Consider the following 17,305-nt stretch of genomic DNA (forward strand, 5'->3'; position numbering starts at 1 on the left):
TGTTCATATATGTACTTATATTGAACCATATTGCTTTTTTGAAATATACTCTACTTAGTCTAAGCATGTTTTTTTTCCACCATAGATGAATTCTGCTGAATTCCATGTGTAATTTTTGCACCTATGTTTTTAATTGAAATTTAGTTATAGCTTTTCTTTTAAACACTCATGAGGTTTTGGTATTAAACTTATCTAGCCTTCATCACATGAACTGGGGCAGCACTCTATTTTTCCCCCGCTACTGCCAGGGTATATTGTTTATGTACTAATGATTCGTAGAGATTTCCAGTACAATACCCACAAAGGATCCCTGGGGAAGAACTAATTGTTCCCCACCTCGGCTGTGTTTCTGGGTACAACCTAACTACCTAAATTTCTGCCCCTTTATGATGAGGGATCAGAGAGTTTTCCAAAACTTCTGGGCTGGCATTCATCAAATTGTATTTATGTAGACATGACTAAATTCCAATCTGGGGACTCAACAGGCTCAAACTAGAATCATCTTACAACTCCCCCAACCACTCTTCTCAATAGCAACTCATGACGCTTCAAAATAAAAGTGCTCACTGCTCAAAAACTGAGAGTAAAAAAATTTAAAGCTACTCTTGGGTGTTCGATGGAGGTAGGGCTGAGAAGAGTAAGAGTCTAGCATTCCCTTAGAAACACAGGGTGGATTAGGCTTCTCTATGTTTGTGGTTAACTTTAATAAAGTCGTCAGCTTTGAAGAGAATGGGAGGTGGCCTTACCTAATCGTTTCTATTTTCACTGGAAAAAGGCAAATGAATTCTAGATATTATTGTTTTTTTTAGGTTAGGTTAAACAATGCTTCTGTAACTCATACAGCCATAGACAGTGAAGGGGGAACGTAATTGAAACTACGGTTCTGCTGACTTCCATGAACGAAAGGCGGCTACCTCACAGTCAAGCAACTGCCCTGCTATTGCCAAAAAAAAAAAAAAAAGGGTAGGAAACTTATTCTGCTTCATAAGTCAATTCACTTTCTTATTTCACTGTCAAAGAGCCCGTCTTTCTCCATGCAAACAGAATCAGTTTCCTGGGGGAAGTGAGGAGGTATCCATGACTACCCTTTCCTCTACAGTGGGAGCCCAAACAAAAACAAGAAGGAAAAACTAACATAATCCCTGAATGGATGATACAGCACAAGTACTGCCTGAGTGCGGATGACACAAAGAAAGAATAGGAATAGGCTAGAAAAGGAAAAATAAACAACGTCAAGAGCACCACAGAGGGTAATGCACTTGGTATGCAAATGACAGAAGAGGGGGAATAAAGTACAGAGATGGAAATGCAAATGTGTAAATGCTAAAGGGAAGGACTTAAGTATGTAGCATTTCTGCTCTGTTTAAGATGAGGCAAGAAGCTGCAAGAGGCTGTCACCCACATTGTAACCCTGAGAAGTCAGATGCACTGACAAAGCTTTTGTTAAACCCATCAGAAAACGGAGGGTGTCCATAAACCAAAATGAAATAAAGTCCAGGGAGTGACAGACCAGTCCTAGAGGAAGAGATGCCCATGGCTGCTGTTCTTGGCTGAGCAGAGGATGATGAGGAGCCACCACAGAAACCAGCCGGGCTTGTCATGGCCTTTTCATGAGCACATATGACCTGGCACAAGAGGTCTGAATCCTCAGCAGCCCCAGTCACAGCATGAGTCTCACCCATCCACCTACTCTTTCTCACTAGACTTCACACCATGAAGGAAGGCATTTCAACGTGCAGGAGAGCTGAGAGGTTCACCCCTCAGCGGCACACAGCTCTCTGCATTGCCAAGGACAAGAGAGCAGGGGTTGATCTGCCCGTGCAGTAGGCTGACGCTTGGGAGAGAGAAGGTTGGTTTAACATATAAAAGTGAATTAATGTAATTCACTACATTTAATAGAATAAGTAAGAAAAACATTGAAGCACCTCAATACACACCAAAAGTTATTTGACTAAACTAAACACCATTCATGATTTAAAAAAATAAAAAAGAAACTCAAAAGAAAATTAGGAATAGAGGGAAATTCCTCGATCTGATCAAAGGCATCCATGAAACCTAGAGTTAAGATCATATTTGACAGTGACCTATTAAACACTTTCCTCCTGAGTTTGGGAACAAAACCAGGACTTCCACTGTTCCCACTGCTATGGCTATTGCCCTGAAAGCTCTCTTGGACTGAGCCAGCGCAATAAGGAAAGATAAAATGCACGATGACTGGAAAGGGAAACATAAATCTTTCATTACTCACAGATAACATGATTGTATATTTACAAAATCCGACGTAATCTAAAAAACCCTTTAGCAGTAATATGTGAGTTAGCAAGGCAGCAGGATAATGCAGGGTCAACACACAAAAATAAATGTATTTTTACCTATTAGCAAACAAGTGTTGAAAACTATTTAAAACTATTTAAAAAATTATATGGTAGCGTAAAAAGATCAAATGCACCTAGAAATATGCCTGAAAAAATATTACGATCACACACAAATGATCTGAAAATAAATGCGTTGCTGATAAAATATAAATATCTAAATAAATGAAATGTTATACCTACCATATTTTCAGATCAATAGATTACATATTGTTAATATGTCCGTTCTCTCCAAATTGATCTATAGAGTCAACATAATTCTAATAAAAAATTCCAACGGGCTTCTTGAAGAAATTGACAATCTGTTCAAAAAATGTATAAGGAAAGACAAAGCCTATAGTATAGGCAAAACAAAAATAAAACAAAAACAAACCTTGATAAAAGAACAAAGCTGGCAAAGATAGAGGACTTAAGTTATTTGATTTCAGGACTTCTATAAAAACTACAATAATCATGTTATTATCACAAAGCTGGACAAACAGATCAATGGGACAGATAGAACGTCCCGAAATAGACCCACATGTATCAGCAGACACTTTATTTTTCCATGAAGGCACCAAATAAATTCAGTGGAGGAAAAAGTATTTTTAATAAGTGATGCTTTAATAACTGGATCCCTATGTTATTGTTATCCCAAAATATAATTTGAAATGAATCCCACTGTAAATGTTAGAACTACAAAATGTTTTAAAGAAAGACACTGGAGAATATTCTGTTGGCCTGAAGTAGAAAGATTTCTTAGGGCACAAAGAGCACTAGCTATGAATGGAAAAAATCGATAAACTGGATTAATCATAATTGAAATTTTCTGGTGAAAAAATATATCATTAAGGAAATTATAAGGCAAGCCAAAATTAAACAAACAAACAAACAAACAAACAAACAAAAATCCTTGTAAAACCTATTCAACAAACACACTTAACTCCACATACATAAATTCTTAGAAGTCAATAATAAAAAGAAAACTTTAAAAAGAATAAACAAAAGACTGAAACAGACACTTCAGGAAGAAAAGATAGCTGAATAGCCAATAAGCACAGAAAAGGTGCTTAATGTAATCAGTCATGAAGAAAATGCAAATTAAGACCACACGGTGAGGTCCCACGTCCCACCCACTAGAATGCTAACTGAAAAGGACTGACAGTACCATTGTTGGTGGGGCAAATGGAGAATAAAGTTACACGATAACTTTGAAGAACAGTTTGACATCTTCTAGAAAAGTTAAACGCGCATCATAACTCTTCAGTGCGTATGCCCCAAAATAAACAAAATAAAATTGCTACACAAATACAGACTCCAATGTTCATTAATACTTTATTCATCCTTGTTAAAAGCTGGAAGCAATTAAATGTGTATAAATAAGAGAATGAGTATCACTGTAGTAAATCACTACCACAGGATACGGTTCAGAAATTTTGTTTTAAAAAGAGCACAGTACTGTGTCACTCAGCAACATGAACGAATCTCACTAACATTATGTTGAGGAAAAGATACCAGATGCAAGAAAGCACATATTATAAGATGTCATTCATATCAATTTCAACAAGCAAGACAAATCTATGTTGGTATATGTGAGAAAGTAGTTGCCTCTGGGTGTGTGAAGTGGCCATTGACTGGAAAGGGAAGTACAAGGGAACTTTCTGGAATGATGGCAATGTTCTAGATCTTGCCTTGGGTAAAGGTTATGTGGTCATATGCCCTTGTCAAACTCATCAACTTGAACAAATAAGATCTGTCTGTTTTATTGTATATAAATTATACCTCGACAAGATATAAATACACTCTCAGCAAGTATATATGGAGTGAAAGGACAGTTGAGAACACCACGTAGCACACATGAAAGAAAGGAAAAAACAAGTGCAGGGGATTTTAAGCTTGAGACATAAAGTTAGCCATTTCATAGCAGGTGACAACAGCTCATTTAAAATGTATCCAGCCATTTGTCACATGCTTAGTTAAAGTGCTTCAAAATTTTAGATATGAGTTTTTCCTATTTTTGAACATTGACTTTTTAAAAAATAATCAGTTTTTAAGCTACAAATTAAGAATGCTTTCAAAGTATCACTGAAGTAAAAAAAAAAAAAAAAATAGCATACCATGCGAGTGTAAATGAGGGAAATCCCACAAACAATACATGTACCATAGCATAGCCTGGAAAAATAAAGGATCTTAGACTTGGCTTACTGAAATTTTCAGAATCCTAATTTCTTCATCTTTAAAGTGGACATAATACTACTTCTCTCAAAGAATTTTTATGGAGGTTCAAGAAGAAACTATACATATTAAACACAATGCTTTGAATGTACTTGGCAATCAGTAATCTCATTACAATATGTTTTCGAGAGAGAGAAGAAGGTCAGTCTGTATCTCAACAGACTTAAACTCATAAGACGTCACTGGAGAAAACCAAGCCAAGTCCAAGTATACTAAATGTGAATGATTTTATTTTCCATAGAAAACCATAAAAGTGAACTGGACACTTCTATGTGGCACACTGTACTAGAACTATTACTGCCTTGGGCATATAACAAACAATGCAATAAATTTATATCTAGGCTTGATGAGATCATGTTTTCTGAAAGGCACACATGGAGGGGTGCTAGTAAATGGTAGTAAAAATGTCACAGCATCTGTATCTTCACCTAAGAAATATTCAGTTTTTCATTCCTCATGGGACTCTGACCTACAAGCTGAGCATGTAAAAGTCAGGGATATATTTACCCCAAGAGCAAAAGAAATAGGCCAATGTGCACTCCTGCAAAATACATTAGAAATTCAAATTTCTACCATGGGCGAAAACAATTCTGTGACCTAATCATTTTTTTGCAGATTGATGACTGTCCTACGCTGGGTGCTGTTAAGAGCCTTGTTCACTCACTACCTTGCATGGGAAGAAGGGAAAAGAGAGAGAAACTTTGAGAGTGATGTTCTTTTCCTCCATTACTGTCTCCTTCCTCTGAGTTTTCTTTTTTTTTCTGTAATCTATGAAAGACCCAGCTTGATTCCCCGGGGCTGAACACTGTAAATGATTTGCTAAGAACACTTCTGTCTACCCTGTTCGAGTTTCCAGGAGTTTTAAAATAGAGTATACAACCAGCATTATGTCCAGAAGACACTGACTTCACTGTTGCAAGTTGAGCTCCCATATCCTAAAATTGGGCTCTAATTTCAAGCTTTAAAGTCCCCGTCAAACAGCTGAACATTAGAGCAGCCCACTTTTAGAAAATAGATAGTTTCCTCATGGTGAGGGAAATAATAAAAAAGCCACTCTGATTCTCATAATGACCCTACCACCCCCATTCCCCCTCCCCACACCGCAATGCATGGGAAGGATGAAAGATGGAGTAGGAGGAAGCACTAGTCCTTCTGAGTCAACAGTTAGACTCTTCTCATTCGTTACAATGATTAATTGCGTTTCTACTAACCTTAGTAACATAATCAATCTTATGTCCAGTTGTTTAGAGGAATACATGAACAACTGTTAGACAATGGTTGTATCAAAGGCACAAATGACAGTTTATCGTTTCTCTTTAAAGTGTGTGTGAATAAATATGAAATCACAAAGGAACAAATATATCTGACTGGTTAACTGCAAGTAACCATAAACTCAGCAGGAAAAGATAAGCAACTTAGTCATCTGACTCAACTAACTAGAATTCAACCATTATACAAGACCTCTTTGACCTGGGTCAGCCTAATGACATCAATGGTTACTAGGATCACATATTAAAACTAATTTTAAATACATGCACACAATTCACTAATTTCTCCAAACACATAAACATATAATCTCATTTCTCAAGCCTTAACAATGCTTTGATCTTAAAATACTTAGGTTATTACGTGGTGATAATTATGAATTGTACCTTAGACCCACTCCCTGCCTCCCCTCCCCACCTCCATCTACCCCCAAAGAACAGCTCCAGAAATGAGAGGAAATGTGCCAGGATGAAAAGCCTACATCCAAGGGGACTATTAGCAGATTAACACACTGTGTTCCTATTTACACGTCCATCGGCCAGAGCTCACTGTTAGTTATTTTAAAGAAGAGGTGGTGCCTTAATTAACAGCACTTGGTTAACGAAAGCTGGTTGCATTTCTCCAGATTGTTCCAACTTCACAGCAGGGAGTCCAGTTCACCGAGTACTTTCCTGTGATAATACCTCTGATCAAGGAAGAAGTTCTCTAAAAGACCCTAACTAATTCGTTTCCAGAAATAGAAGCCAACCGAAACATAATTAATGAATATGCTAATTACCCCTACAGTGTTAAAAATACCCGCACATTGTAAAAGAGGCCGGTGGAAAGGGTTAGCAACACCTCTGCTATTTCATATCTCTAATACTCATATTTCTGAAGCCTTCTCAAGCCCAAGAGTTTAGGGGCAACATTTTCATTCCTGCAGCATTGCATTTCTATAGCTCTGTCCCTTCCATACGCTCTGTGCTGTCTATGCCTGGTTCCTGCAAGGAAGATTGAATTTGATCATGTGCTTGGAAGAACATAAAACCCCATAGTTACTGCTTTGATTTCTCTGTCATCCTGTTTCTCTGCTTATTACTCCCTGCACAGTTATATCACCATCCATTTGGACCATCTCTCTCTCCTTCCCAACTTTATGACTTTTCCCCGTTCTCTTCATTTCTCTCTTCTCGAGGACAGCCATCAATCTGCAGACCTGGTCCAGCTCAGTCCTCTCCTTTTCCACTTGTGGCCCCAAAGCTCAAGGAAAATGAAAAGAAAAGAAAAAACAAAACTCCCGAGCAAATATTTCTTATAGTTGCCAATTTTAACCCTAATTTCGTGTTGCAAAATATTTTTGATTTTCCCCTCCTCCTCACAGAAGTCAGAAATAATAAATACAGTGCCACTTAAGAAAAAAACAAAGTAAATAAAGAAAAGATTTAAGTTAATATTCTCTTACTCCATTTTTACTACTTATGAGGGACTGTGGGGCAGCAGCCAGAACAATAATGAAAGCAGCAATTTACACTTATTAACTAATCTGTAACAGTAAATCTTCTAAACACTTTACCTATATTAACTTATTTAACACTCACAACAAGCCCACAGGGTAAATATTATAAATAAAGAAACACAGGCACTGAGAATTAAGTCTCGCAAGGTCACGAAGCTAGTAAATGTAACAGGAAACAGATAGCCAGTCTTCATAATAGACGTACCAGACCATATAACTACTTCTATCAATATTTCACATACATGCTGTGCATGTAATTGGGCATTTCTTCCTTGATTTTAAAGAGATGAACTTTTCTGGGACCAAGATGAGTTGACATTTTTTCAGTATGGAATATTTTTCCCTATTAAATACTCCCGCCATCCTTCTATGCTACATATTTTGTGGTAAAGAATGGAAAGGAAAGACAGTGTCAGGAGCAAGACAAATGCCTAAGTGAAGGTATAGTTTAAAGTTAAGTTTCCCCTGGACGAAAAGCCCCCCGGACATGTGATTCTCCAGGTCCAGCAGCATCCCCGGGCTTCAGCCGGAATTCTCCTTGACCCTGCTGGCCCACCTGCTTCACTGTTAACCATCGAGACTCTCTTCCTTAAACACAGACTAAAATTCCTGCTAAAAGGAGAGACTTAAAGGAGAAGTTTCATTTTAAATGTCCTCCTTGTCAATGCTTATCCAATAGCATCCTCTCCCATCCAGAAATTTTAAGAAAGGCCTCTAGAGATATTGCCTGGTTATTTAACTATCTCCCCAGGCGGTCTGATTCAAGTAGAGGAAAAGTCAAGTGGAGGAAGACTGAAGAATTTAGGGAAAGAAAAAAAAGCCATTGGGACTTTTATATGACTTTCAAGGAAGAGGACAATTGAGTTTCTCCCTGGTGCTTCCTTTACATTTGCTTTGGTGCCAGGAAATACAGACGGAATGTCTGTCTATACGGTTTGTAAAAGAATAAATTGCAAAAGTAGAGCATTTTGTCAATCTGGTTTTAGAGAAATTACAATATCCAGACAGCTTTGAACCATTATTTAATTTCTTCCACTGGCATTCTAATCATGGTATTATTCCTTTAGCAACTTCTTAAAAACAATAAAAATATAAACCCAAGAGATCAAGCCAGCTTTCTCGAAAAAGAGAAAAATCTGTTTTGGAAGCTTGTACTCTTACCCAATTGCCATTTTGGCACTAAGCCAAATGAATTTAGAAAAAGAAAAAAAAAAAAATCCATGCCAACTGTCAACATAATACAAGCATCAATACAGTATAAACATCCTCTTTGAAAAATACCAGGAACATTAAAAAAAAAATCCAGTAGTTTGGGAAAGCATAACTTCTTTTCCCAAAGAAAGTGAGAAGTACAAGCACTTACGGTGTCATGAGACTTATCCTTGACATCATAGACGGTGAGCTTTATTTTGGTCTCCTCATAGATGGGATACTCCGACGGGAAGGTGACACCGGTCAAAAACAGCGGGTCCCTTGTTCCCTGTAACGGCACAGGCAGACGACTTGGATTCAATAAGGCAGCAACTGCAGGCGGCGGCAGGCAGCCACACAGGAGAGCACAGAAAGTGTGTCTGGGTCTGTTTGTTTTTCTAGGAAATAGTTCTATGAAGAAAGATCTGATTTAGCAAGTGATGCTCACAGGCAACTACATGGCCCAAGGCCCCGGAGTTCTGATAGAGCTGTTGATAGGAAATGCCCTGCTTCCTTGTCAGAGCTGCTAACAGTCTTGAAAACCAATTTATTTTCACTCTCTGCAGAACCCTCCTTTAGGGTCAGCTGTCAGTCCATTTAGAATACATTTAATGGATAGAAAACCCGGAACTTATGTGTATAAGCTAAGATATTGACTGATCAAATTACGATGAAGCAATTTTCTCATAAAGAACCATTTGGGAAGCTCATGCCGTCCATTTACTTCCTTTCTGTAATGATTCCATGGAAAGCCATGCTCTGATAATGCCCATTTGTTTTCCGATGTTCGGCTCAGTGTTTTTCTCAGACCTATTAGAAAACTAATGAAAGAAACTAATTATGATGGATTTGGGGCTATGAAATTACTAGCTCAGGATACAGTGCACAGGATATTTCAATGTCTCAAAATTCATTTTTAGAGAGCTGACATCCAACATTAAATTTTATACCTATATTTAAATACCTATACAGGGTGGGGCAGAGGTAGGTTTACAGTTGTTCATATGGAAAATACAATATAATAAACAGTAATACAAGAATAAAGTCTGTTTTGCATACTTACAACTGAAAGCCTACTTTTGCTACACTGGGCATTACTGAATACCATTGAGATGTTTGCTAGAGTTTTATAAAACAGTTGTCTCTGGAAGTTTCTGAAAGCCCAAATAATTCATTTATTCATTCATTCTTTTTTCTTCTCTTTAGTCAGTAAATACTACTTCTATCCTTCACTGTGTTAGACACTTTAGGACAGAAAGTGAATACAAAAACCAAAAACAACTAAATATATTCAAATAGAAAACTTTGAAGTGTGTCAGAATAATTTCTTTTAAATGTTGACAATATGTTAAACCTAATTCAGCTGAAATAAAACTTGAAAATATTTTTCATACAAATGAACCATTTTACAATTTCAGTCAAGCTTTGTTTATATAAATGAGACTATTTGTGTTCGTTCAAATACAGCATTCCTTACAAATTATACCGGCTTTGGAACCCAGAGTTTCGACAGGGCACATCCAGGGCTGTGTGCAGGAGCCAGGTCATTCCGCTTACGGAAATGAGAGGCGTCCAGTCTGAATCATTCACTCTGCCAACTGCATGAAGACACTGATCCACAAACTCCTCATTCGCAACAGACAAGGCTGTCAAGTCTCAGAAAAGCAGCAAAGCTGGGGGGGTTTACAGCACTTGCTTCAGCCCCAGACTCCCCAATAAGTTCTCTCTCATCCACTAATGTGGTGAAATATGCCTGATAAGAACTAAATAATCAGAAGGGAAACGCTTCCTCTTTTGAATCTGATCCAACACAATAACAAGTTTCCTCTCCACACATACGGAATGTTACATTAGTAACTATAAATGTAGATAGGAAATCTCTCCTTGGACGAGTAATATTTACACCTTTTTGCCTAGAAACGTTATAGGTTCTCAAAATCATCATGCACCTTTCTTTGAGAAACTTTGTCCTTTAAAAAGACAGACAATAACAGCTGAGAATATAGTTTCCACAGACAGACTGAAGAATACAGGAAAAAATGAAACGGGGAAAAAAAAAAACTTCACATGTTTAAAACTTCTTTGAGTACTTTATGACTTTCTCCCCCTCACCCCCAACATTCATTCCATTTAATTTAAAATTTGTATATATTTTTTCTCCATTTGCTGTTCTGTTGGAGGATCCAAAGTGGGAATTTTTCTATTTATTAAAAAAAAAAATAAGGTATTTTATGAAAATGGCAAGTTCTCCCGTTTGTTTATTCTGGGAAGTTACCAATGCATGCTTAATAACGTCAGGTATGCTTTCCTCAATGACACAGGGTAGGAACACAGCATAGCTACAGGCCATGAACTGACTTATTTCAGCTCTTGCTCAAGTCCAGAAAGATAAGAGACAGAGAGACAGAGAGCAGACCAGAGACACACAGAGAGAGAGAAGAGAGAGAGAGAGAGGAACGGCCATGCACACAGCAAGCTCACCTCCACAATCTCCGTGCTGGAGTATCTTGTCAGCCCCTGCTCCGCGGGGTGGATTACTGAGATCTGCACCAGTGTGTTCAGCTTCCGATCACGGACAGGAGCCACCAGGTCCTTGCATGCTGGCAGCGGTAGAGGGAAGAGAAAGAAAAAAAAACTGACACGGTATCTCAGGGAAAAACTTCTATCCCGAGTTGGAAGTGAACTTCGCTACGGCGCTGAATGAACTCTCCGGGGACTCGGGCTGATTTTACAGAGGAAGTCCCTTGGAAGTACCTTACAGAAATAGGAAGTCACGTGCTGTGGAGCTGAATTGAGAGTTCATTTCCACTGACCACATTTGCAGCTCTTGCAAGTCTCAACTGCCCTGGGATCCCAGCTGTAATGTGTGACTATGCACACCCAGCTCAAGGGACCTGAGTGACTTTAAGTAGTCATTAAACCCTGGGCTTTAATTCACACCCTGAGACTAAGTAAACTGAGTCAGGCCATAGCCAGGAAACCCAGCCGTCCCATAGCGACACTGGCTGGATGAGTTCAAAGGTTGGAAGGCACACTTGCTCCTTCCCTAGCTAGTCCCTAGAGCCAGCCAGCCTCCTATAGGCACGCACAAGGACAGAAACTGGGCTGGGCAGAGGGGCCAGCCTGCCACAGCATCGCACAAGCCACAGAGAAGGCTGAAAGGCGGAGGAGGCGGAGGAGGGGTTAAAAAAAAAAAAAACGCCTTCTGTCTGGGATTCCAGCCACGTCTGGAAGGGAGAAATGTGAACTAAAGATGGGTTAAATTCTTGCCCAGGGGCCACAAACGAAGGAGTTTTCCCTGGAGACACCAGGCTCATATTACAGACTCTCATCACCTTACCTTATTTACTTGAATATTTTCTCCTCCCAGATGTTATTCTCACAGTTTGACCAAGGGGAAAAAAAAAGTCCTTTGCAGCAAGCCCAACGTGTCCTCTCCCTGTATTTCCTCCTTTGGCTTTGAAATAGGAATTGCACTACCCACAGTTGCATCTTGAAGTATGATGCAAATTTCCCTCACCACAGGGAGGTCAAGTTAGGCTCAGGTGAGGGTTTGATGCAGGCTGCAGCTGTGATGGGGAAACTGAGAACTACTTCCGGTCCTCAGTTCCCCTGGAAAGCGCTGGGCTTCAAAGCATGTCTACCCTCCCCCATGCCTCTGACCAGTGCAGAAAGAGGACGGGTGTATGTAAGCTACTGAGACAGAGGATCATGGATTAACTCTGAAATGCCAAAGCCAAGGTCATCATTACCTTTCAATTGCTTCCAGAGCATCTCATTTTGTAGCAGCAGAATGGGATAGCAGGAGCTTCGGAACAAAACAGGCCTGGTTTTCCTCCAGTTATACCAGCTAAGCAATAACTCTTTCTTGCCAGACTTGACTCCTGCATGGTATTTTCTCATCATTTTTCCTTATTTAAACCACATGCTCTAGCTAAGGGAAGCATGTGGAAAAAATAATAGCTACAGTTTATTTAACCCTCGCTTTTTTTTTTTTTTTTTTTGAAGCATTTTGGAATTTATCTCTTTATTTCTCAAAATGATGCTTCGAATTATTTCAGTTTGACATGTTAAGAACGGGTGTCTTAGGAATATTAGCCACTCCTAGCTCTCTGGCAGTTGGCTTGCGTCATGCACCATTAGCTCCCTTGCCTTCCCTGGCACCCTGAATTCCTCAGGCACTGCGCTTTGGAAGACCCATTACCAGGACTGCTTATTGCTCAACCCAAGAGATCTACAGTTTTATAAAGTACTGATGTGAGGTTTCAACAATGTCAACATATCACCGGAAGGGGAAAAAAAACTTAGATTTAGACTTGACTGTTCTTTGGTGGTTATTTTGATCATTTCCTCTCCTTGCCTTATGAATGTGTTTCATTTGATCACTCTCTGGGTTTTCTGCTCACAGTGTGCAGCTCTCTCTCTCATTTACTGATATCGACATGTATCTGCTCTCGGATTTTAAAGCTGGAGTCCGTTTGTTTCAAACACATGCATCTTGCCCACTTTCTGTTTATAGCCTCATCGCTACCTTATGACACTTTTGATCGCTATCTTCTGACATTTTTGCTCAAAATAAGTTACCCCTTTTCTGATTTCTTATCAGGCTTGATGGTGGGCTGTGGTTATTTCCCAGAAGTAAGCAGCTCGTCTCTGTGTTATCAGGGAAACTCTCAGACTCCCTCTGATGAAAACAGAAAGGCTCAGTTCAACTGAAGTGTTCTGCCCAAACCCATTTGCAGATCCCTTAATACTGATGAAGTAAAAACACCAATAACAGTGCTTTGTGTTTCTTGATATTCTATAACTAAAAACAGACATAGAAAACAACAACAACTCAAGTCATATCTTGGGGTACACATATTTCTTTTCTTCTCAACAGCCTGGAGAATTTACTGTGCCCTGATGCTCATGCAGCAAGATTGCTCAGAATTCCTGAGCAATGTCCCAGATTCCCTGTTTCCTAGTTATGTGACATTAAGTCCCAAACTCTTAAGACACTCAATTTCCTCATCTGTTTGCCTATTTCTCAGGGTGGGAGTGAGGAAGAAATTGTGCCCTTCTTATAAATGGACTTTCTTTTCTATGCAAAATTAATTTTACTGATATCATTATATGAATGTTTATTGATATAAATACCAACATTTATAAGGATTTAGTGTTGTTATTCTGCAAAATAGGTTTTGTTGACTGAGCCATATTCAGACAGCCCCTTAAAAGCTGTCACCGGGTCCAATATTTTTTTGTAAATACCAAACCCAGTACATGAGTCATGGCATTTCATAAAGTGAAACCCACATGCACCACGGTCTATACATAGTGAAACTGTCCCACCGGAGGGCTGATAAATGATGAGTGATCGCATTGCTTAATAGGGAGATTACTCATTCGGTCAGATAAAGTCTAACCTGCACAGGAGTTACTCAGCAGCCAATAAGAAGCCTGCAAATCTATTTTCAGAAATCAAAAGCCATATTCAAAAGTCAAGTCTGCCAGCCATATTTACCACTGTCCATTTCCCAAGCAAAACTCTGCACTAGAAGAGACTCACAGACATGGCCTGCTTCTGCTGTTTTGTTTTGTTTTTTTAAGAATTCTTGAGTCAAATGGGTAGCAATAAATAAATGCCTTTCTGCAATTGTTCACTCATCAGTAGATTTTTGATTTTATTTCTGCCTTTTTACTGGCTTTGTCTTGGACTGAGCTACTGAAAGGGGTTCACAGAGCCCCGAAGAGTTAAAATACACAAGATGTTGATAGGCTGGGATTCAAATGTGCTTGTGCCCACTGAACTGACTTTTTCTTTAACTGAAAAGAGAAAAAATAACAATATAGAAGTAATGAGTAATTATTTTTCAAAACATTATAATTTAGAACATGTCTTTAGGAAAAACGAAAGGAGCTACAAAACAGTTTTCCTGTTACCTTTATTATAATTACCAGCAGTGTGAAGGCCCACTTCCTACTGTTAGTGTTAAAAGTGAGATGCCTATAGGAATCTCTAGCTCAGACGTGTACAGGAGCCAGGAGGTTCTCACTCTACTAGAAGGGCCTCCTCAGTAGAAGTGCAACAATAAAACAAATGGAGCTTCAGTATCTCACCGGAGGGCTAGGCACTGAGCCAACCGGAAAGGCTTGGCTACGTCTGAAGCGAAGATCTCTATTCAAATTTGTTTCCTGAAAAAAATGAAAGCCCATTGTGGCTCGTTGTGATGATTTGTCATCCGAAGCTTGAAATCCCAGTTACTATGGAGGCTGAAGCTGTAGGAGTCACACAAAATACATCTGTGACTAAATCTGGTCAAGGAACCAGAAGTTGCCAGCCTCTGCTAGATGCAAAGCCGCTGCTTGGATTCTTGGAAAGAGAGTGCTGGCCATCTTGCGCCCAATAGTTTTTCCAACAGTTGAGAGTCCAGAACTTAAAGGGCAGGGTCTTACAGGTTCTGATGGAGTTAATACTCTGTTTACATAAAAAATCCTATTTTTATAAAAGCTCAGGTTTCGTTTCATTCAGCCATGTCTACATCATGCCAAGTGTGGTGGATCCATAGGGCCATTCTCTCATTCTAGTCAATTTCAGCTGGAAGCCTCCAACGGGTCTCTTGACTCCTCTGTCAGAGAGCTCAGTCCCAGCAATAATTGTCTTAAAGTGGAACGCAACCGTTTCTCCAGGTGCCTTCGCACACAGCAGCACTGGCCAAATCCGAGCAGTTCCACGATCCCTGCCCGGATGTGGAGTGCACAAATAGGCGAAGGTCTCTGCCACAGGCTTTCACAGCAGCAGTGGTGTGACCCGCCAGGGCAGTGCGAGGTCCCTGTTGACTCCAAGCAATGGTCTCTTTCCCTTTAAGAACACACTCTGATGGTTTGATTCCCAGTCAGGGCACATGACTAGGTTGCACGTCAGGCGCGAGTGAGAGACAACCACACAGGATGTTTCTCTCCCTCTCTTTCTCCTTCCCCCTCTCTCTATAAATAAATAAATAAATAAATAAATAAAAATTGTTTTTTAAAAAATGAGCATATCTAAAAAAAAAAACAGAACTCTCTCTGCTGTGAAGTCAGGTCATTTTTCTTGCCTCACTCCGTTTCATCTGTCTTCTTGCCATTCAGTGTTAGTGGCATCTACTAAAGCTTATCCTCTTTCCTCCAGAACAAAGCAATGGCCACAGCAGAGGAGATGAGGATGGAGCACTTTAACAAGAGTATCCACATCTCTACAGTTCTGTTCTTCAATTAGCCAATGGAAAGTTAGGCTTAGAGGAAAAACCACACAGTATAGCATATACAAAATAAAGGAATTTTTTTTACTTGAGATAAAATTGTATTTGAAACCTGGAACTAGCCTAACTATATACCTTTGGATAAATGACTATCTCTTTGAGTTTCTATTTTCTTATCTGTAAAATGAAGCAAAAGAATAAATTTCATAGATTTGTTAAAAATATCACAGGAAGTAAAATATGTATAATGTAGGCACATAAGCTCTTTAAATTATTATTAATATGCATATGAACATAGTTGTACATTATACCCTGGCTGGTTTGGCTCAGTGGATTGAGCGTCGGCCTGCGAGCTAAGTGTCGCTGGTTCGATCTTCCAGTCAGGGCACATCAGAGAAGGAAAACTCTGACTCCAAAAAACCTCCGCTGCCTTGCGGCATACCTCTTCAGGGGAAAGGCTAAGGGAGTAAACCCCGACAGAAAATCCGGAGCCGGAGTCCCTAAGGCGGTTTGACGTTGTAGTCAACACCAGCAACTCCTGCGGCGCACCTGAAGCCAAGCTGTATTGACTCCGTCTATCCCTTGGACCCTTCAGCTGCGAAGAGAGGGGGGGTCTGCTGCATGGGCAACAGCAGACCCTCCATATCACCCTGCCCAGGCTCTGTAGCTTCAGCTTCACTGGAGAGGACACTCCAGCGTCATCGCAAGATGTCGATTCAACACGGGAGGAGACAGATACCGTGTCACTCCCGAGTCGGACTGCACAGCCATTCTCGGCGGTGCAGATAGACTCTTAAGAAGCTACACCATCATCTCTCGAGATGGACGGCTGCCGACGAGGGAAGTAAACGAAATAGAAAAACTCTTTACTGGATAATTTGTTACATTCAGGAATCATAGGTATCATTCATTTATCACCTTCTATGCCACCAGATGGGTACACCTGCACTGGTTAATTTCAGCAAATGAGACACCTAACATGGAGGAAGGCTTTCTTTCATGTCTGCTCTCAGGTGTGCTGCCTGTAAATGGTCAACTCACCCTCTCCGCAGGGGTTTAGCTAGGAAGCAGGTCCTTTGCTCTGAGGATAACAGCCCATAGGAAGGCATAATCTTAACAACTGGAGTGTTCCAAGGGGTCAGGGGAAGACTTGCCCTTTTGCTCTATATACTTCCCTTGTGCAAAAGGAAGATTGTTAATTCTAATAAATCTTCTTTTTCTTATCATTAAAAGGAGATGTTACAGATAGATCACAATATACCCTGATGAAAGCATACCTTTTACTCCCTTTAAGGAATGCTCCTAAGGGACATGGAAGGCTCCCTCAAGGGCAGATAGGGCCAAGGTACAGAGGACAAGAGATAGTTTGAATAGAAAGTAGCCTTATACAAACAAGACTTGAGGGAAATAACCATCTGACTTCCAGCTTCCTCAACAACTCTTCTTACCTTGCCACCACTAAATCAGCCACTTCCCTATGGCTGTGGTGTGGGTAAGGCGCTTCCAGCCTAGAAAACAGTTTTTATTTACTTTTTAGATTT

General features: G+C 39.8%; 1 protein-coding gene across 2 annotated transcripts in view; it reads right to left on the reverse strand.

Annotated features, from left to right (window-relative positions):
• The window catches only part of INPP4B (inositol polyphosphate-4-phosphatase type II B), a 251,431-nt gene that overhangs the window by 217,063 nt on the left and 17,063 nt on the right, over positions 1-17,305 (reverse strand). For both annotated transcript variants that reach the window (XM_090288092.1, XM_090288091.1), the window contains exons 3-4: positions 11,023-11,141; positions 8,714-8,830 (exon numbers count right to left, since the gene is read on the reverse strand). In XM_090288092.1, the coding sequence (XP_090144218.1) occupies positions 8,714-8,830; positions 11,023-11,141 (236 nt within the window). The remainder of the gene's footprint in view (positions 1-8,713; positions 8,831-11,022; positions 11,142-17,305) is intronic.

Source organism: Furipterus horrens, unplaced genomic scaffold, assembly GCF_987537825.1.
Source record: "Furipterus horrens unplaced genomic scaffold, mFurHor1.1.pri manual_scaffold_10, whole genome shotgun sequence".
Lineage (NCBI taxonomy): Eukaryota > Metazoa > Chordata > Mammalia > Chiroptera > Furipteridae > Furipterus > Furipterus horrens.